At 35.9% G+C, this 23,626-nt stretch overlaps 1 protein-coding gene across 6 annotated transcripts in view; it reads right to left on the bottom strand.

The window, feature by feature from the left end:
- The window catches only part of SSBP2 (single stranded DNA binding protein 2), a 308,327-nt gene that overhangs the window by 213,077 nt on the left and 71,624 nt on the right, over nucleotides 1–23,626 (bottom strand). For all 6 annotated transcript variants that reach the window (XM_053907236.1, XM_019462852.2, XM_019462850.2 and 3 more), the window contains exon 2: nucleotides 10,263–10,335. In XM_053907236.1, coding sequence (XP_053763211.1) covers nucleotides 10,263–10,335 — 73 coding nt within the window. The remainder of the gene's footprint in view (nucleotides 1–10,262; nucleotides 10,336–23,626) is intronic.

Raw genomic sequence — 23,626 nt, 5'->3', positions numbered from 1 at the left:
AAAGGAATCTAAACTAATGCATTTATATTTTAAACAGTTATTACATCTTACTGTTCCTCAGAGAGCTCAAAATGTTTCACATACATCATCTTTTTTCATCCTTATAAAATTCTTTACTACGTAAAGTTCATCTTTCTCACTTTAAATTTCAAGTATGTGACAGAAGCAGGTGAAACTTTGGTCCATCGTATTGAAATTAACACAAAAGCCATCCTTTGATAACTACTGAATAAACAATCAATGTTTTAGGTATTTCTAAAGAAGAAAGGGTTCTACATAGGAATAGGTTTCCATAGTGAATGCTATTTTTTGCCTCCAAACTAATTACTACTCCAGGTATTATTTGCTTATAGGAAGCATGAGATGATGCTGATCTACAGATCTGAATCTGCTGGGATTCTCTTTCTCCCTCCCTCTCTGCCCCTCCCCCACTCACATACACATGTGTGCTCTCTCTCTCAAAAAAAATAAACATTAAAAAAATGAAACAACCTGAAAACATTCACCAATAGTGAATATAAAAATATATTTTGATACTTGCATACTATAGAAGAGTGTGCAATCATTAAAAAGAATACAACATACCTACATGAAAGAGAGCCATGCTATATTGGTTTTTCAAGTGGGAGATGTGGAAGATTAGAGAATAATATATATAATATAAACCTTTTCTTTTAAAAAAATGTATGCATATGTATATGTGCATTTCGGTGTATACATTTAAAGAAATCATACCAAACTTACAACTATTACCTCTGGAAAAGGGTAAAGGGTGACTTTTATTTTAGTATCATATTCATCTCTGAAATTTAATTTTTTTAGCAAACATGTATTAATGATGGATATGGTTGAGGAATGGCCAGAAAATACTTCTAAATGTCAATAGTCATTTTAGAAACAATTCTGCTTTTTATGAAAAGGCATTTTCTGTTGTATTGAGTTTCACAGGCTTCAGGCTTTTTTTGGCATTTGAATGACATCTATGCAAATAATTTTTCTCTCTTAATTCTATTTTTCCTTCTTCCATTATCCTAGCTCCAATATGTATTCTTTGTCCTAGGGCTTTTGTTGTTGAATCATCCACCTTCCTTCCTTCCATCATTTGCCCAGCTGAAAGCTCTATTCTCTGGTAACTTATGCATAAATCATGATGCCCATTCCCACTGCCATTTTCTACATTTAAAGGCCCTGTCTGTGGTTATGCTGTGTCTCTACTATATGACCTGGAATTTTCAGCATTTCTATATAGGTGAAGCAGCAAATATTGAATGAACAAAAAGTAAATTGGTAGGGGTAAGACATGCCATATGGTTTATAAATGAGAATTATAATTTAAAAGTGCCCATACTATCTGAAAGAGCAATTCTTCTTCTAGGAATGTATCCTATGATCGTGTGTGCAAAATCATAAATATAATAATTTTCAGTGAAGCATTGTTTGTAATTGCAAAACAACCTAAATGTGATGGTAAAATATATCACAGCACATTTCATAGAAAGAAATACCCTAGCATCATAAAAAGAAAGAAGAAGTGGGACGCCTGGGTGGCTCAGTCAGTTAAATGCCCAACTCTTCATTTCAGTTCAAGTCATGACCCCAGGGTTGCGTGATCAAGCCCTGCACTGGGCTCTGTGCTGATAGTGCAAAGCATGCTTGGGATTCTTTCTTTCCCTCTGCCCCTCCCTGCCTCTCTCTCTCTCTCTCTCTCTCTTTCTCAAAATAAATAAACTTAAAAAAAAATTATGAAGTTTCATGAACCAAAGTGAAGTCAAACAAACGAAACAAAAATCAAAGCATGTAACAGTATGTATAATAAATTAGTACTTGTATAAATAAAAACTGACACACACACACACACACACACACACACACACACACACACGCTTAACTTTTCATCATTATTTGCTTCTGGCAAGGGATATTGGTAATTCACCTATTATCTCTAGGCCCCACACTTACCCTTCTATACTCCATTCTACACTAGGTGCTGGGACTCTGAAAATTACAGTTCTTAGGCTCCCTGCCAGCTAGTTTCCTGTTCAGTTCTGCCAGCAGAAGAACAGTAGCTGGAGACCAAAGAGCAGGGGGAAGAAGAGAAGCTTCCTGCCCCTGGCTCCAGAAGTAAAGTAGTTGCTGTTGTAGCAGCAGCAGCAGCAGCAGCAGCAGGGGACAATTCTGGATGTCAGCAGCACCTTTTCAGAGGTTCTAGCCTTGTCAATGTGGGACCTTTTTGAATCATCCAGACCCACTTCGACAGCATCTCCAATAGTACAGCAGTAGTTTTGAAGCTTATGAGTTCCAAACTTCACAGAGTATTCCTAAATCCTTTCATACTTCTTGAGAACCAATATTCAAAATTATTAATACCATAAACAGATAGAGCTAATTTCTATGTTAAGAAAAGAACCTGTAGTGCTTTTTAAATCTTCTTTGAGAAAAAAAATTCAGTTATAAAAGAATGTGTTAGCCATTTTTAACATGTCATATACTTTTCCTAATTCCTTGCCTTTAAAGTCTGAGATAATAGTCACAGGATTTCTCATTAAAAGTAAAAACTACTTGTGGGACACCTGTGTGGCTTAGTCAGCTAAGCATTAAGCATTCAACTTTTGGCCAGAACTCATGTCATGATCTGTGGGTTTCATGAGTTCAAGTCCCACATCAAGCTCTGTGCTGACAGGCATAGAGTGCTTGGGATCCTCTCTCTCCCTCTCTCTGCCCCTCCCCCACTCATGCTGTCTGTGTCTCTCAAAATAAACAAACAAAACAGAAAGGTACAAAAAAAAAAGAAAAAGAAAAAGAAAAAGAAAACCTGTAGGAGTGCCTGGGTGGCTCTGTCAGTTAAGCATCTGACTCTTGATTTTGGCTCAGGTCACGATCTCACGGTTCATGAGTTTTAAGCCCCACGTCAGGTTCTGCACTTAAGAGTGTGGAGCCTGCTTCGGATTCTCTCTCTCCCTGTCTCTCTGACCCTCTCCCACTCACATGCAGGCTCTCTCTCTCTCTCTCAAAATAAATAAACTTTAATAAAAAGAACCTGTACATGTATGTATATGTTTGTTCCTAGACAAAATTCCTGAGTATTTTAATTTTGATATAACCTAGTTTTCACACTAATTTTCTAAAATCTTCCATGTATAGATGCATCGATATACTAAATGTAAAAAAAAAGGAAAAAAAATGACATTTTAATTTTAAAAATTAACCAAATAGACATAAGACAGAAAGAAAAACCTGCCCATATATATATATTTTTTTAATATTTATTTAGTTTTGGGAAAGCACAAGCAGGGAAGGGGCAGAGAGAGGAGGACAGAGGATCCGAAGCAGGCTCTGCACTGACAGGCTGACAGCAGCAAGCCTGATGCGGGGCTCGAATTCACAGACAGCGAGATCATGACCTAAGCCAAAGTCGGATGATCAACCAACTGAGCCACCCAGGCACCCCAAAATCTGTTCATATTTTAAAGCACATAATCCAAAACCATGCTATTCAACATGGTATCCCCTAGCCATATGTGGTTCTTTAAATTGAAAATTATGTTAACTGAATGTTCCTCAATTGTTCTAGCCACTTTTCAAGTGCTCAATAGTTACATGATACTAGTGGAGAAATTATTAGAAGCACAGATTAGAGATCATCTCCTAATCACATAAAGTTTTATCGAATAGTGGTGCTCCATTCTAGAAGGTAGAAGTCGTCTTAAAGGCTACACCCAGGTGAGAGACTGGGCTGCTGAGATACACATCCCATTTTCGAAGATGATGCCTTTTATTGGGAAAACTCCCTGATGGATTTCTTCTAACTTTTGTTTTTATTTTTTGGCCTAGAAAGATAGAGGCCCCTGGGAATGGTTTGAAAGTAGAGAACGAAGACCTAATATACTACATGATAAAGTAACAAGAGTTTAAGAGGCTGCTGACAGTTTCTCAGGAAGAAGATGTCTGAGGAGTCTGGGAGGATTCAGAAAAGGAGAAAACGGGAGAGGTTGTGAGGAATCAACAAGACGTAAGGCAAATGGAGTCCACAGGAAAACAGCGAGTAAGACATTCCCTGTGGCAAGGAGACCAAAAAGCTTAAGAATAGTTGTGTCTGATATTCAAGTCGATGTTGTTGCCTGTACAGTACAAGGCTGAATACCCTTCAGTTTTCCCCTAACTTCAATAAGAATCTTTTATACACAAGAGCAACAAATCAGTGGAGCTCTGAGGCTATGAGAGAAACAGGAAACTTGAGGCAAACAAAAGGTAGCAGTCACAGAAGGAGAAGCAGTGGGGCTGTAATGGTGGGGGCAAGAAATTATAGCAAAGAGAACCTCAAGCCCCCTCTCCCCCTAGGAAGGCCTGGAGATGTCAGAGAAGACTTGTGGGAACCTATAAATTAGGGATGAGAGCTGGAGCTATTTTGATAGGAAAGGTAACCACACAAGGCAGGAGGATTGCAGGCCACTCAAGTGGAGATACCTGGAGCACACAGGTGTACAGAGCCATATGTTTACACTTGTACTGTAGTAGAGAAACTACACAAGATAAAAAAGAATTGGTCAAGAATTTTAAAAGTAACACTTTTGAGTGTGTACTACATGCTAGACCCTTCTAAGTACATATATATATATATATATATATATATATATATATATATATATATATATATATATACTAATTCATTTAAACCTCAGCACAACTCTAAAGTATTATTGCAATTACCTTCTTCTTATAATTAAGAAAATTGAATCAGTAGGGGCACTGGGGGGCTTAGTCAGGTGAGCGTCTGACTCTTAATTTCCACTCAAGTCATGATCCCAGGGTTGTAGGGTCCAGTCCTGCAACAGGAATTGTGCTGAATGTGGAACCTGCTTAAGATTTTCTCTCTCTCTCTCTCTCTCCCTCCCTCCCTCCCTCCCTCTGCCCCTCTCCCCTGCTTACACTTTCTCTCAAGAAGGAAGGAAGGAAGGAGGAAAGAAAAAGAAAAGAAAACCGAGTAAGTAAATAAAATGTAGAACATAATTCAAACTCAGCAGTCTGGCCACCAAGAAATTGCTCTCACCCACAATACTATGTTGCCTCCAAGTTATAGTTCAAGGAACTGTTTAGGAAATTGTTGCTATTTTCTCTTCTCAGTGAAAGGTAAACAGAAAGAAAAGTATTTTAGAATCTATTATGTTCAATAACTGAGAATTCCTAATAAAATCTGAAGAAGCAATCTGTTGGATGTTTTCAAGCTTCTCTTTCTGGCTAACTTACAGGCTAATTTATGGCAAATAAGGGCTAGAAATCTAAACAATGTAAAATTCTTAAGAAGGGGGAAAAATCTTGATCTCTGCAACATTCTAATTCTTAACTTTATTTGGTGAGGTCACCAAGCCTTATGCGGAGGCATGATAAATACCATGCAAAATTTCAGGTATGAGTTGGAATTGTCTTTGCATAATGAAATGAGATAACCAAGAAAGGATAGTTTCCAATGAACTCAAAGTAACAAAAAATTGATACAGAATTGTAAAGATTTCTTTTCTTTCCACTCCCCAAATTGTAAAGATTTCTTAACATTCTGTATGTAATTTTTGAATACTGAAGGATAATAAAAGATAAAGGTGAAGAAGAGCTCTACATTGAAAACATTTCTAAAGAATTTTCAATTTTGTCCTGTTGAAGGTAAAAATAAGGTCGTAGAAACGTTAAGGTCGTAGAAAACAACATTCAGGTAATGATTTAGAATCTATCATGAATCAGATCTAACAATGAACTAGTTAACATAACCTGGGTAGAGAGATGTTTTGATTTCTATCATTAGTTCAATGCTACCTCTTTTAACTAGTAAAAAAAAAAAAAAAAAAAAAAAAATGCTGGGTTAATAGTGCCCTGTTCTTCTGGCTGATAATAAAAACTATCAAGAGCAGTTCAGTTTCTGACAGACCAGGCAAAGGGCATTATCAGAAAGGCCAAATCCCGTGACAGCCTGGGCTGCTGAGATACACAGTTTACTTGTTCAGATGATACAGAGAGTTCAAATTTGACTTTCTCACAACTTCATGCATAAGTGAACCCATACTAAGGAAAGAGATGGCCCAGCACAGCAAATCCTGGTGCCAAAGGGCTCATTAACATCATAGTCATCCATACCCTCATGATTCTAACTTCTTCAATATAGGAACATTGAACATCTGAGTAATTGGTGCTATTTCAATCATTTCCTTTTTATCACAATACCCAAACCAAATAAACAGGTCTCCCTAGTTTTTCTTTAAGTTCCTTGTGTAACTCTTGTGAATTATGTAAAAATACTTGGGGATAGACTCACCAGAATTTAGATAAGATGGTCCTTTATTTCTCAAATTACTTAAGAACTGGTTCTACAACAAGCCGACTTAAATTTTCCATATGATCCAAGTAAAAATAAGAGAGAAAGCAATGCTAACTAGGGTACAAAGCTCTAAAAGATTACATTCTCCTTTCTTTACAAACCATAGTTGGGAGGGGAGGGAAGGGGTACCACCATTCACAAAGATACCAGAGTACAAACCAAACTATGTTTTTCTTTTACTTAAAAACCTTCCAAAGCCTGGGGCACCTGGCTCGCTCAGTCGGTTAAGCGTCCAACTTCAGCTCAGGTCATAATCTCACAGTCCGTGAGCTTGAGCCCCACGTGGGGCTCTGTGCTGACAGCTCGGAGCCTGGAGCCTGCTTCAGATTCTGTGTCTCCCTCTCTCTCTGCCCCTCTCCCACTCACACTCTGTCTCTCACACTCTCAAAAATGAATACATGTTTAAAAAAAATTAAAAACAACAACAACAACATTTCAAAAGCTCCCTTTTCCAAGAAGATCAAGTCCAAGCTTCCTGAAACAGTATCAGAAGTCTTCAGTAGGAGTGCACTATCCACTTAAAGAAGTGAAGCCTAAGAAAGCATTCCTAGGAAAAGCTACTTCTAAGCTAGTCAGGTGAGGAGGGTGAGGATTAGGTAAAGCCCAGAGATAGAAATCTATAGTATGTATAGGCAAATACAAGCAGCTAGGTATTGTGAAAACTTAGTATGGGAGAGATTAGTACCGAAATTAGTACTTAGTATGAGATGGAAAAGTACCGAAATTTAACCAAATGAAATTATTTAGAACTTTAGGGTACACTCAAATGGCCTATCACAAATCAACCTCCAGGCTTCCATTTTAAAATTCAGATAATTTTGTATTTTCTATTATTTTTACTTGTAAATAACTGTACAAACTATATGTGTGTGTGTGTGTGTGTGTGTGTGTGTGTGTGTGTGTGTATGGCATATGTGGCATATATGTATATGCAAGTAAGGATAAAATTCCCCTCTAATCACTTTAAAATTCCTACTTTCAGAAACTAGTCTGGCATGTATATTCTTTCAGACCTCTCAATATACTTCACACTCATAAATATGTACACACAAAAATACACAGTATTGCATCATGTTCCTTGATGCTCAAAGGTTTCCATGTAAATGGCATACTTCAGCTTGCTTCTTTTATTTGAAAATGTTTTGGAAGTCTATCCATATTAAGTCCAAATAGATCTAACTTATTCTTTTACATTTTGGCAAACTTACACCTCAATTAATCTAGCCATTCCCTACAATATGGCAAACACTATATTGGATATTTAGGTAATGAGAATGTATTTTCACAGTGCCACTCAGAGTTTGGCAAGCTAGAAAGTAAAGAACGGTTCTCGGAATCACACACACTCATCTCCAAAATCCAGAAATAATGTATCTTCTTGGTGACAATAGTTTGTTTTCAGCTTAATTGATTCCTCTTGTGAAACTGAACCAGACTGATAATTCAGAGAAACTTCAGTTTTGTATTCCAAATGCAGCCAGAGAAAATAAAATCTTGATAAATACTTGTCAGAAAAGTGTGAATGTCTTCTGAAATTGTAATTTTATTTTTACCAAATAGCCCTAGAAAATTTATATATCCATTTTCCATTGAGCTCAAGGTGTATCAGTACATTATCTAGTTATCTCAACCTAGTTATGCTCAATCCACATGATCCATTTGAGTGAAAACAACTGAACTTCCTTAAATAAATTAACAACATTTTTCTTTTTTGATGAAGTTTAATAATCACTGCATCTGACATATTGTAAAGTTGGTAAGAAAATATAGTCATGGGAACCCCTGAGGATTCAGCAAGATGAGTCAATTCCAAATGTTCCCTGACCTAAGGAAAGAGATCGGTAAATCTCTTCATTAAAGTTTCATCATGTTTTCAACTGCATTAAAATTAAAATTTTATTTAAAAAAATTTTTCTGGGGGCTGCCTGGGTGTCAGGCTCTGTGTTGACAGCCCAGAGCCTACAGCCTGCTTCAGATTCTGTGTCTCCCTTTCTCTTTGCCCCTCTCTCACTCTTTCTTTGTCTCTCTCAAAAATAAACATTAAAAAATTATTTTTTAATAAATAATTTTTTAATGTTTATTTTTGAGGGAAAGAGCACACACATGTGAGTGGGGGAGGGAGAGAAAAAGAGAGGAAGAGAGAGGATCCCAAGCAGGCTCTGTGCTGATAGCAGAGAGCATGAGGCAGGGCTCGAACTCACAAACCTTGAGATCATGACCTGAGCCAAAGTTGGACACTTAACCTACTGAGCCACTCAGGAGCCCCTAAAATAATAATTTTAAATCTGCATGGCTGTCTTTAGTTTCTTTTAAACATACTGGAAGTTGGCAGAGATTAAGCATACAAATATTAGGAGCATCCTTTTTACAATCTCAGTCACTGCCTCTGAAAAAACCAGCAGTCAATGTGGCAAGAAAGGTCATACACAAAGTCTTCTAATTAACGATTTAAGAAGATATAAATACACTAAACTTCTGTTTTGATTTGAATAAACTTTAAAATCCAATTTTATTACACTCTATATATTCATTCTACGTTAAAATAATTGACTTCTTATATGTTCTGGACATACCTCTCAAATTCCTTATTTGCAAATAGGCCCTAATAGTTCACATATACTGATTAATTAGATAAAAGATTGGAGGTTATATGTGTTTACTTGTGTATTTGTTTTAGGAATAAGTGATTCTCAAGAAGGTTGTACTCTAGCAAGGCACTTTGGTCAAGGAATAGCCTGTCGTGTCCCTGATCTGGTGGAGGTCAAACTAACGAGATCACTAGAAATATTATTTTGACTAGGACTTGTCCCATAAAAATACAAACATAGGCCACAGATAAGTGCTGCATATGTACCTTTAAATTCTCTAGTGACCACATTAAAAAAGAAGAAAATGGTAAAATTAATTTTAGTAATTTATTTTACCCAATATATCTACAATACTATCATTTCAATGTGCGATCAAAAACTTTAAATGACTGATATTTTATATTCTTCTGTTCACACTAAATCTTCAAAATCCAGTGTGTACTGGATTAGTTGTATTTCAAGCGTTGAAAAAGCCACATAAAGCTAATGAATAGCAAACTGGACAGAACCAATATGGGGGGAACACCAGAAGCTTTGGAATAAATGAAGATCTAAGTTTGAATTCCAATTCTGCAATTCACTCAGCTACATGACTATGAGCCAGTTATATAAATTCTCTGAGCCCTGCTGTTCTTATCAGTAAACAGGAATAATACCATCTGCCTAACAAATTTCTTAAAAGAATTCAAGATAATATATGTAAAGTACCTTGGCATATTATGTGCCTGACATGGAACAGAAGTCAGTAAAATCCTCCTCATCCTCATCATTATATAAATTGAAGAAGAAAAAGTACCATTGTAAGAAAGCTGAAATTTAAACTGAAAAATGTGAAGAGAAAAATACACAAAGAAACAAAAACCTGAAATAAGATTATCAAAATGTTTTCTAACTAAATTTAGTCATAAATCCACTATTATCCATACAAAATAAAAACAAACAAAACTCATATTTTCCAAAATTATGAATAATGCCAAAATAAGACACTGCTAAAACTAGAGATATGGTGACATTTGTCTTTTTTTTTTTTAAAGCAAATTTGCTTTCTTGATTACTGTTGCCAAGGCTAATATTAGTTTCTATTTCTACAGGGGGATAAATGGCTAAAAAGTTGAGTAGAAGCTTATTGGCATGAAAATGCAATACTAAAAATGCTTACAAATAATCTACAAAGAGTATGAGGCATACTGATAACTGAGCATTCTCTGTATAGTAGGTAATGACAGTTTTTTCCAAATAATTGTTACAGTATATTTGCATCCACTTCTATAAGATATTAAAATAAAATATAAAAAATAAAGAAAACATACCTCTGATAAAAATGTTTGGGCCGATTTCTGAGCTCCTACATGGAGCAGATATTCATATACGTAGAGTGCTAACCTGGAAAATAAATAAAATATGTATTGAGAAGATGTATACTTAAAATTCACTCTTTAATGCACATACCTTTTCATTACAAAAATATCTTACACACTAACAGTGACAAAAAATCAACTCTTCCCATTGCTATTTAATGGGAGTTTATACATGTCTGCTCAGAAAGAACTTAAACTAATTAAAATAGCACACAAAGAAAAAAAGCAAATATAGCTTTTCTTGACAAGAAACATCTAAAAGGGGATTTTGTCTTTGATCATGTCACTTATCATAACCTCGTTCCCTTTGTCATGCCTAATATAATTGATAATTTATAACTCAATATTAATAATCTCCATAACCTATTGTTATAATTATTATCTTCCATTATTAAAATAAATGAATTAAGTAATTGGACCTTTCCAACAACTTTATATCCTTCAATCTTCTTGGTGAATATTAACATAAACTCCAGCTATTTGCACATCTCTATGCTAATATGGGTACTCAAAGTCCATTTTAATATTTGTTCAGGCAACCTGTCCTTAGTCTTTAGGTATGATTTTTTCTTTTTAACATTTTATTTATTTTTGAGACAGAGAGAGACAGAGCATGAACAGGGGAGGGTCAGCGAGAGGGAGACACAGAATCTGAAACAGGCTCCAGGCTCTGAGCTGTCAGCACATAGCCCGACGCGGGGCTCGAACTCACGGACCGCGAGATCATGACCTGAGCCGAAGTCAGCCGCCCAACCGACTGAGCCACCCAGGCGCCCCTAGGTATGATTATTAAACCAATAACATAGTATATTAGTTTGTAAGAATTCAAATTATCAGCAAACCACAGCATTAAGCAAACTTTAAAAACAGCAAATCATATTAAGCATTTGGATGCTTATAGTTTACAGGTTAACACAAAATTACATATAAATTTATCATTTAAATATAGAATATTAAGTATGCACTATACACTTGTACTATTCTCATTATCTTGTGGATTCAGAATTTTAAGCTACACCATGTGGCTCAATTTCAGTTGAGCTGTTAACAAAATATTATTCATAAACTCAAATTAGTCTGAGGCAGTATTTTTAATGATATCTTGGACTGATGCCCAGATAGCTCACAACAGTTCAGTTTCTGCTACACTATATTTACCAATATTAAGCCAGGTTTACAGTAAACAAAACAATGTAATAATAACCACAATTCTGTAGAGCTACACCATTTCTCTTGCCAAGTGAATTTCTGATTGTTAAAGATTGATAGCATTTGCAAAAATGAATATTTTCTTCATTTTCATGAAAAATATCATGCGTGTCATGAAAAGAGAAAGCTAGTAGAAATTCAATTGCTCTGTCCATTCAATTCTTTCCCCATTCCAGAATTGCCAAACACTCAAAATGAGAATTACTCCGTGGTTACCAAGTACCACAAGAGAGTAGACATCTGTTAAAATTACACTTAGATAAAAAGTATGTTATTAGAAACATCTCCTAAACTCTTCAAGTTGAATGACACTTCTTAGATCGTGTTTCTCAACACTTTTTCTACCCTAACACACATGAGGAACATGATATCTTCCTTTTGATTGCCTTATCTCCTGTGGAAACATGGCTCATCCCCAAAGTACATAATGAATATGGGAATAATAATATTCCTATAGTTGCAAACAATCCCTACTAGTGATTCTTTTTTTTTTTAATGTTTATTTATTATTGAGAGACATAGATGGAGCGTGAATAGGGGAGGGGCAGAGACAGAGGGAGACACAGAATCTGAAACAGGCTTCAGGCTCTGAACTGTCAGCACAGAGCCCGACACAGGGCTCGAACCCACAAACCGCGAGATCGTGACCTGAGCCGAAGTCGGACGCTTAACCGACTGAGCCACCCACGCGCCCACCTACTAGTGATTCTTACTACATGTTCTTTAAATACACATATCCCACACAACCTGTCCTTCCACTAACTACTCCCAAACCTGTCACATGATTCTCTGACCACAGTGGCAAATCTCACCTCAAAAAAAGAATTGTGAATTTTTCCTGGAGAGACTATGAAGCCTCAAAATTGCTTGCTAGTGACAGTGTCACCCTACTGCCTGAGAAGAAACCTGGCCCCAAAGCAATTTCTTACAGTTGGTCAAATCTTGGGCCTGGCACCAAACCAGTGTTACCCACTAAACAAGAAAAGGCTGAACAATAAGGATGTTCCACCAAGCTTGGAAAAGTAGGAAGCAAGAGGCAGAGCATGAAGCGGAGACAGCAGGTGGGCCTTGGAGGAAGGGGAATGGACCCCAGAACAGCACAAGAGTTGCTGCGTCCTTGCAATGAACACCATTCATTCCAAATTAAGCAAATCACTTCCTCGTAATCTCTTCTTTGTAATATTAAAGGGGCTAATATATTTCTACTATGTTTTTCTCAATTATGTAATAAAATGGATATCTCTTTACAAGTGGAATTAAAAGCAACAATCTCTACTCTTTCTCTATGGATCTAAGACAGTGATTATAAAAAATGTATTGGCTGGAGAGCCTGGGTAGCTCAGTCGGTTAAGCATCTGATCCTTGATTTCTTGAGATCAAGCTTCTTTTCATGTGGTTCTGCACTGAGCATGGAGCCTGCTTGGGATTCTCTCTCTCTCTCTCTCTCTCTCTCTCCCTCTCTCTCTCTCTCTCTCTCTCTCTCTCTCTCTCTCTGCCCCTCCCACTCCCCCCTCCTCTCTCACTTTCAAAAACAAACAAACAAGCAAAAAAACCAACTATTGGAAGAGTCACAGAATCAATGGAGAAAAGGTGTCTCAAACTACATAACTAAAAATTCCGAAGCATCTTCTAAGTGGTATGCTTGTCCTCCTACCTTTGGAATGTGTGCAGTACAAGCACATCACCACCAACAGAGTGATACAGTGGGATAGGGCAGAAAAAAAACCTATCCATAATGTTAGCTCATATGTCCAAGTTCTATAACCTCCCTTGAACAAAATTAATGCTGCCAGGCAGTCAAGATCTATGCTCCAGAAAGAGTGGTTCTGCTACCATGACCACTCCATAATACATCACCAGCAAATCTCCAATATTTTAACTATCACCTCAGGGCAAAAGACTTCCCAAACCTATCTCTTTAGCCCTATCCTCTCTACTACACTCCAAACCTGCTGCTCTAAATTACTGTTTGAAGTTCCTAACAAGATACTTCTCTTTAAATTGATCACATCCAAAGTTAAATTCATCTTCTCCATCTGTTTATAGTACCCGTGCTGACCTTGAGTGAAATAGAATGTGAGTCTTCAATTCCTCATTTGTAAAATGGGAAGAATATTTTCCCATGACTGTTAAAATTTCACATAATTCTCTCACATCCAGTAATATATTACCAAGTCATGTAATGGACCTTAATGTCACAATCTCTCCCACATTTGCCAGTTCTTTCTATCCCCCTGCCTACCCCTGAGGAACCACTAGGAGCCACAGCAAGAGCAGAATCATTTGCTCTAGCTTCAGATACAGGTACTGTGTATTTCCAATTAGCTCTCATAGTAGAGGCATCAGGGCCACTAGAAACTTCAGAAAGTTCTGGGGGAAAGCCCTGCAGTTAAAGATAACATTTGAACACAGATGATTCCAAGAATGGAGAGTAACACTTACCCATCCATGCAGGTAAATCATGGCACGGTCCCTTGCCTGGTGGCATGAGATTACCAAACATAAGACAACATTTTGATTCAATTTCTACTGAACAGTAAAAATTTAAAAGTAAATATTGAATATGCAAATATTTAAACCATGTATACTCTCAAATTAACTTCATTTTCCTTTTTGGGAATCCTTGAAAAATTTATTATTTTTGATGATTTAGAGTGGTTATTTAACCTAGTGGATTATAGTGTGATCCAAATACATAAAAAAATTAAGAATCATCCAATAATAGTTTATACACACATATACATACATATATGTATACATACTGTGTATAGAAAAAGAATAGAAGGAAACGTGAGTTACAGCTACTGGTAGAAACATTAATAACAATAAGAAGTAACAAATTAAGTCTTATTAGTACAGATGGGGAGAGAAAACCTAAAGAAAGCATTAAGACCTAAGGCCTACTTAGAGTGGGAACAAACACGCCCATACGTCCTTCAGAAGGCCTGAGGGCAACTTTTCTTATAGCATGGTCCTCTAATTAAGAATCATAATGGTAGTTTTAGGTCTCCAACAAAAGTTTAAACTTGGTGCCACTCACACTACACAAAAATCTAAGATATTTGGCTACATAAAAATATTAAACCTCTGATAATACTTTCTGCAAACCATAAGAACCATAAGAATTTTTTTTCTTTTTTTTTTCGGGGCCTAACTGAATGAATTTTAAAATTACAAATGGAAGTCTATTAATATGAAGGCTTTATGTGAATCTTTTTTTCTTTTTTCCTTGCTAAATGTAAGAAGATGGGAAAATGTGAACAGTTTTCATCACTGAAGTTTGGAATGGATGGATGTTTTCTTATATTAAATGGCAGCTTTCAGAGCCTGGAGCCTCTTCAAATTCTGTGTCTTTCTCTCTCTCTCTGTCCCTCCCCACTCATACTCTGTCTCTCTCTGTCTCTCAAAAATAAATAAACATTGGGGCGCCTGGGTGGCACAGTAGGTTAAGCGTCTGACTTCAGTTCAGGTCACGATCTCGCGGTCCGTGAGTTCGAGCCCCGCGTCGGGCTCTGGGCTGATGGCTCAGAGCCTGGAGCCTGCTTCCGATTCTGTGTCTCCTTCTCTCTCTGCCCCTCCCCCCTTCATGCTCTGTCTCTCTCTGTCTCAAAAATAAATAAAAACGTTAAAAAAAATAAATAAAAAATAAATAAATAAACATTAAAAATAAATAAATAATAAAATACTACAGTTTGACAACATAACATTGCCAAAACAATTCCTTCACACTGATTTAATCCCTATATGCAAAAAAAAAAAAAAAAAGAAAAAGAAAGAAAAAGACTTTTTTACAGAAATAAGTTAGTCCATTTAGTTATGGGTGGTAAATTTTTTTTTTTTTTTTAATAAAATTAATCCCCAATGACAAAAACCTCCTTCTCTCTGCTTTACTTCCTTTTAAAAGAAAAGAAGTCAAGGTTAGGAAATAAAAAAACAAAAAGATGGCAGAGGACTACAAGAGGGGTATTTTGTAAAGAATGGTCTAGCTATGGCCATTTAACACCAGTGAATTATAGGTATCCAAAATGCTGCATCCAAAATTTAGTCCCCATCTTTTGTCCTTAAATCCCAATGTCAGTAAGCATAAGACTTAGATATAGAGAACTGAAAGCAGACCAAAAGCAAATTAAGTTCTGTCTTTTCCAGTCATGTTGGATCTACAAAAGAGATCTCTCTTATTCCTGAGCCACTGTATAATTCCAGTATTGACCAAAGACATGTATCAGTGTCCAAATGTGACTCCTAGGTGATAAAATGCCAGTAGTTAGCTGGATCACAGCTACCTAACAAGTAGCAAGGAGCATTTGACAGCTACTGAAAGGCTGCTCATGAGACTGTAAGTAGTTTAGCAGTGACACTAGATCAGCCTGATCAAATTTTCAACAGAGTTTACAACCTAGTGCTAAGGAGGTGTGAAAAATTAGAAATCTCTTTCTAACATTGTCTTTTAAAAGTTCTTCATCATTAACAGCGAAGCTAAAAAACTGATTTAGAGTGTCAAAACTGTCTATGCAATGAGACTTCATTTGACTAACACCCAGTCTTTGTTTTAGCACACTAAAATTCCTATTATTTTTAATATTCTCAATATCAGTCATAAAGAAATAGATACATGATATATATACAGATACTGAAGATACTAAATGTTCTAGGGCAGGGATAAATGAATCAGTTAAGATAGGGACAGGAAGGAAAGATTAAACAATTACATGAATAGCTGGGTACAAAAAATATTTAACTCTGCTGATGTCTCATTGATGAGGCAAGTAATATTTGGGCATATGATTTGAAATTAAGTGATATGGTGTACTTAGAAAAAAAACACACTTGTCTTATATAGACAGGCAAGTTCAGGATTAAAGTGACTACAATCAATTTGGGGGAACTAAAAAGCCTAAGATGTAAAAATGAGAATTAATAAAAAAATAATTAATCAAGTTTGTAGAAGTACAATTACTCATTGAAAATTCACAGTAAAATTTTCCATCCAATCTTCTATCTAATCTATAAACACCGGAAATACAGTACTGACTGTACTTGATAACAGTACTTAATTCCACTGCAATTCAGCTGGAAAATCTTATACTTTATACCCAGGCTCCCACTTGCGTACGGAATCCTGATATATACAATTTAAGTCTTTACTATCTGTTGGTGTTATCCTTACAGAGTAGATTTTCCTTTACATTCACCCAGAATACTAGTAGCTTCTTAATGCTTGCTGATTAACCGTGGAGATCTTCTCGTACTCTATTTCAATGTTTTAACATCAAAATTAACACAGACACCAGACCTCAACTTATGCCATGGAGGAGTAAGTAGAACTGAACTTGTTCTCTTTCTTTAAACAACTAGAAAACTGGATATACTATCTGATCAAATCTGAGAGGGATTTAGGCAGCTGGAATTTATGGGCAGAGTATTAGACAGGAGGGAGCTACACAGGAAAAAGCTCCAACCATCTTGTTGCCCATGCGTGAGGTGAAACTTTACCAGGCCAAGGAAAGAACACTGCTCAAGAACATTCATTAGAGAACCATGGGTCACACATCAGAGGTAGGACTAAACTAGTGTTAGAGTAAAAGGAGACTGAAGCCTCACAATGGTGAGTAATTTTAACCACCTAAACCAAGGTTTTAACAGTATACAAGTCTAGCAAGATTGATATGGCCAGAAAGAAAGTAGCTTTAAGTAAAGATAAGTACGAAAAACAAAAAAAGTGATACTGGTTATCAACTCAGAGATATTAAGATAGCTTTAAGGTTGGTAAATGACTTGGCCAGTGGGTGCAAGGAGTATATGGGAAATCTTTGTACTTCATTCAATTTTGCTGTGAACCTAAAATTGCTCTTTAAAACAAAAAGGTGGATGTGATGGATAATGCAGTTTCTTACTTCATTCTCCTGTACCTTACTCCTCCTGTACTGTTCGGTATTTTGCAAATTTTCTATAATCAAGAAAAAATTATTTTAAAACTTAGTCATGAGCTCATAGCTCCTTCCCCAAGCTTATTATCTACATGTAACACTTCCTCAAGTAAAGATTAACAGTAATAGCTTAATAATGTTATTTCAATATATTATAACAAAGAAAATCTTCCTTCTAAATAATGTAAATTATATATCCAAGAAATTAAGATATCTAGAAAATATTTAAAAGATGTCTAATGTTTTCCTGCTGGTTACTAAGCACCAAAAATAACTTATTCAGAATTTTTTTCTGGGTTTACCACTCTTATTTTTCTTAATTCTTCCTATTAATTCTCTTTTGTTATATTTGCACATGCCATTTTGGCATTGAGACCTATTCTACTTTATATCTGTTTTCTTTTCCCATTCACTTTACATTCCCCACTACTTTTTGCACCTTCTTTTTTAATGTTTCCCCATATTCCAACTACTTTATCCTCAGCCAAACCCTATGATCATCTAGCTATAACACACTTGGTAATGTCTTTACTTGGACCTACTCATTATTGTCATATTTAAAGCATACACATTAATATGCACCCTTAAGTGAGGCTAGTGCTTATGATCCATTTTCCACTTTCCCTAGAATAATTCTGGAAGAGTTTTTCTCATAACAAATTCCAGCAATGTCTCTGATCTGCACTCCTTAAGTTATAGGCAGAACAGGAAAGAAAGGCTTCAGAAGAATACAGCCACAGACATAAGGACCCAGAACTCTTAACACTACAGAAGGAAGTGGGCAGGCGTTCAAAGGAAAAACTCCAACTCAGGAAAGACACAGGATAATTCTTTCCCTATGATTTTCAGTGGATGTAAATGCACGGTAATTATTTTAATTTTTTTGAGTTAATGTTTTTTAAAGATCCATGTAAGATAATCAGAACTTTATGTTTCCCCCTCACCCCCAGGTCTTAATCTATTTCCTAGCATTGGTTTGAAATATTTAGACACTTACAGCATTTGGTCTTTCAGACTGTTTATTAATCTCTTTCTTAGGCAACTCTTACGCACCTATTTTGTGTAAAGTACTGAGAAGCAATGAAATATCATTAAGATCTATTAATGTAGAATCTGTAGCAATAGAGTCAGAGAATGCATCTTTACATCAAGAAAGAGTTTAACTAGTAGCAAAAATAATTCTAAATATCTGATGTTAGAAACAAAAACAATTTTCAAACATCCTGAGAAACTTTACAAATGAACACTTATGCTAATCACCATCAACAGTTAATAAGCTCCTACTATTGTTCTAGGTGTTAGAAAAAAAAAAGAGAGAGAGGGAGAGAGATACAAATTTTGCTCTCAGGTAATTTTCAGACTTGTTAATGGGATGAAACATATAATTAAAAATAAGATTGGTAATATAAAGGAGCATATGATGGGTATGCAAGCAACAAAACATAAAGAAACCAGAATAGGAAGAGACCATTATAAAAGACTCTTGACAAAAGGGCTTCAACTGACAGAGGAAATAGTTAATCTAGGTATTAAGGGAAATGGGATAAGCAGGAAGAAAAGGAGATTTTAAAGAAAAGGGTAATAGTGTGAAAGAATTATCTGTATTATACTCAACACTGGTAGTCAAAATAAAATTCTCTATGTACCTGAAAGTAATAAAATGGTTTTGTAAGATACTCTATTACTGAGACAGATTTCTACATTTCAATATACAATAGAAAGATTTTACTCCAGTATTATGGAATATAATATAGTAACAATACCAACTTATATTTATAGTATTTTATAGCTTATAAAATGCTTTCACATATGAAAGTCATTTATTATTAGCCATTTATAGTAATTTTATTTTATTAAGAATTTTTTTTACATAATTCTCTTTTAATTATTTTTTCAGCTTATATTAAAATGAGCCTTATTATGACATTTGTAATTGAAAAAATGTTTATCTAGAAGAATGTTTACCTATGGAATCTCCCAAATGAAATGTAGGTTATCATGAAAAGCTTTAGAATACAGAAATTTACTTTCTATTCAAAAACATGAGCAAAAACCCACTTTTTATTTTTTTAATATCAGAAAGTAGAATCTATATTTTTCAAATTTAGATAATGTTATTTTTATGCTTCAGCTATATTTGTATCTAAGACAAATATTTAAAAGTATCTCTACATAAGAAGCCAAAAAAGAAAAGCAGGCAGGAGGGAAAAAAAACAAGATAAAACACAATATGAAGCTCTATTAAATTCATCTCCAGATAGCCAATTTCTAATCAATTGCACTAAGAAAACATTTAGCATTCATGAGTGCCTAAATCAAAGAAAAGAGAGTGAGCTAAGAAATCCTGACTTCCTTAAGTCCAGATAGAAATAAGCAAACTAACTCCTTAATTTTAGATAAACAATCATAGCATAATTAGCAAATTTGAAAATAAAATTTAGGAGATAACTAAAATATTTAGATTCCTGAATTCACATCCCTAAAGAAGAGACACTATGAAACACTGCACTAAATCTGATTAAGATTAGTTTAACAAGGAGCACCTGGATGGCTCAGTCAGTTGAGAATCCAACTTCAGCTCAGGTAATAATCTCATAGTTCTTGAGTTCGAGCCCCAATGTGGGCTCTATACTGACAGTTCAGAGCCTGGAGCCTGCTTCGGATTCCATGTCTCCCTCTCTCTCTGCTCCTCCCCTGCTCGCACTCTGTCTCTCTCTCTCTCTCAAAAATAAACATTATAAAAAAAAATTTTTTTAAGATTAGTTCAACAAAAATAAATGTAAAATCCTGTGCTTGAATCAAAAAACTTGTACAGGATTGACAAGTATAACTTAATAATAGCTCATGTAAAAAGACAGATTTTAGTTGACTGTAAGTTTATGAATTAATAGCATATTTAACTGCCCTGCCAAAAGAGCTAATTTTATCTCTAAAGGTTTTAATAAAGTATAGAACTAGACAGGAGAGGTAATATTCCTAGACAGATGAAGAAGAAAAAAAAGAAAGATAATAATAAACAATGACTGAAAGTGTCAGTGATGCCTAGCCTGCAAAAAGAAAAGGCCCAAATACTTAACTTAATATGTTATTAACTATTAGAGAGATTGGTCTAATTTCATATGGCTACAAAGGGTGGAACTAAAACCAATGATTCAAGTGAGAGGAAGGCAAATTCTAACTCAATGTAACAAAGTAAACATTAGAGCTATCCAAAACTGTTATGGTTTAGGAAAGAACCATTTTGGGAATGGGAAATGTAAGTGTCCAATAAGTAAAGGAACAGGTAGAATATTGGGATACTGAAGAGGGTTTATTCACTGAACAGAAGTTTGGACTCAATGACCTTTCAAGTTACTTCCCAAGTGCAAGATTATATAATCCTATTGTTACTAAAATATGGCCCAGAGCAACTGAACAACTTCCAGAACAACAGAACCATTTAGAAGAGTTGAGATTAAGATGTGTCACTCTTAAAGCTTAGACTACTATATCTAGGAAAAATACTGTGTAATATGATTCAACATCATCCTCAAAGAAATTTTATTATCCAGGAAATATCATTCTGTGACCAAGTAAAGGACAAAGTGGCAAGCTCACCTGTCAAAGTTGAACCTAAGGTAACTTCCAGGACAACCACTACTCCCACCACCCGGCTCCTACGTGCAAACATTAAGAAGATAAACTCTGTTTTTCCATAATATACTACTGTGTGGTTCCTACAGATCAGCGTGGACCAATACTCCTGTTTCCAAACCAAAAACGTAAGATAAAAGATATGCCTATGAGAAAAATCTACCCCTACCAATCAAAAATTACTCAACTGACTCCATGTGCATTGGTTCAGTGGGTAAAATCAGAGCAAGCAGAGTTCCAATCAATAAATAGAAAGAGGTGTATCACCAGACAACTCTAAGAGAGTATGTAATTTCTAAACCTATTTACTCTTTCCAAATTCCCCCAGATGTTAGCTTAGAGAATTGTTACAGCCTATATTAGTTTAATCCTTTTAACCTAATCCACCCTATAATGAGAAACCATATTTTTTATTCCAAAACAGTTGAAGGGGATAAATTACACTAATATTGACAATTACAAAGCCTGCTAAATAGAAAATGTGTTATAATAGGTTCATGGTGATAAATCAGATTACTATGCCACTGCAATGTTTTCTTGGCATATCAAAATATAATTTATAAATTGTAAGTAAAATATTTTAGCAAAGGTCTGCCTTCCATAATTGGTTTCCCTAAATGTCTGCAAAACTAAATGTGTTTGAGAGCAGAATGGTCTGCAGATACAAACACTGTCAAATGCATAATCTCTCCTTGTCTTTAAACAGTTCCCTTCTGATTATCAGAGCGTACAAGAGAAATACCATGAAAGTGCCAAAACAGCAAATTAACCAAATTTACAGAGCTTTCAGAAGTTTCTAGTCTCCTTCCCCAAACACACACACATAATTTTAACCTCTTCTATAGCAGAGATTAGTTGCTTCAAGCTCTCTCATCAGAGTAAGAAACCACATTTTTAGTTGGACGTTTTTTCTCCCCTATTTCCCTTGAAGCTGGGTATGTTCACTTGCCTGAAGATTGGCCAAAGAGATATGGACTGAAGTTGGAGGACTTATACAAGGAAGTCCATTCTTCTAGTTCCTTTATCCTGCTCGCAGCTGGTAAGGAGGATACAAGGGTTCTTAGCCTCCATCTTGGATCATGGAAAGGAGACTACTTTAGGAATACCAGATGCAATGCACTAAATGTTTGTGTACCCCACCCCCAAAACACATGTGTTGAAACCCTAATTCCAATGTGATAGTATCTGGAGGTAGGACCTTGGTGAGTTAGTACAGGAGGGTGGAGTCTTCATAAATGGCATTAGTGCTCTGACAGAAGAGACCAGAAAGCTAGCTACTTTCTTTTCATTGTGTGAGGACACAGAGAAGTTGGCAATCTACAGGCATCAAGAGGGTCCTCATCAGAACTAGACCATGCTGGCACTCTGATCTTGGATTTCTAGCCTCCAAAAGTGTATGAAATAAACTTCTGTTCTTCATAAGCTACTCAGTCTATGGTATTTGTCATAGCAGCCTGAGCTGACTAAAACACCAGTCAAGAGGTAGAAGGGGCATAGATCCCTTGACATCTTCATGGAACTGCCATTGCAGCCTTCAATTCTCAATCTTCAGACTTCTTTTCTTTGAGAGGAAATAAATTTTATCTTATTATTATTTAGAGTTTTCAATCATGTACAACCTAACCAATTCCTAAGGAGTAAATGTGCTGACAAGTCAGGCCTCCTGTCTAGCCTTCCCACCATACTGACTTCCTCACAACTCAACCCAAACCACAGGGTCACAAGTGGTCACTGCACAATCTTTATCTTAGTGTACTTCTTTAATGTATGTGATTCTGGTGATAACTCCTCCTTTAGACCTAAACCATCAAATCACTTTCTACTCATTCTCCTCCATATCTTAAATCCTTGATTTGCTTTTTTCCTACAAGCTTTTCTTCCTCCACCTACCCTTCAACTGCTGACATTCCCTAAGTTTACTTCATAGTCCTCTTCTCATTCTACAGGTTTTCCTCAGACTGACTAGGCCAGTCAATAGAAAAGAGTCAATGCTTTACACTACCCAACTTATATCTCCAATTCACAATTTGGGAAAAGCTCCAGATGGATTTATTCAACTGTTTACTGGTAAAACCCACCTGATTCTCCCCCTGGCAACTTAAATGCCATATTCCTCTCTCTTCCACCTCTTCAGTGACACATATACATTGTGTCCAAACCAAAAACATGATGGTCATTCCTCAGTTCCTTACTCTTGCCTGATATGCAGTCACTAAATATTCTAGATGCTATAGGCTGTGACTCATATCTGTCTCCCTCAGCAATCCCCTCACAGCCACTTTCCCACATTACTGTAACTGGTCTTCTTTTCCACCCATCCTCACTCTTCTCCATAGTGAAATGAAAAGATCATTACAAAGTTTTGAACTATTAAAGTTGCTTCCCTGGTCATGAGTGCATTCTCAGGGAATAAGCGCTAGCCAGATACCTGAATATGGCAAAAGTGGCCTGTTCAGATTTGTTAATACCCTCTTCTACAATCTCATCTATGTCAACCCACTTAGCACACCTATATAGAAACCAAATGGAAGAGTTTCCAAATGGGTG

Source organism: Panthera pardus, unplaced genomic scaffold (assembly GCF_024362965.1).
Source record: "Panthera pardus isolate Hobbes unplaced genomic scaffold, ASM2436296v1 HiC_scaffold_2, whole genome shotgun sequence".
NCBI classification, from domain to species: domain Eukaryota; kingdom Metazoa; phylum Chordata; class Mammalia; order Carnivora; family Felidae; genus Panthera; species Panthera pardus.
Note: the sequence above shows the minus strand (reverse complement) of the source record. Positions and strands in the feature narration are given on the sequence as shown.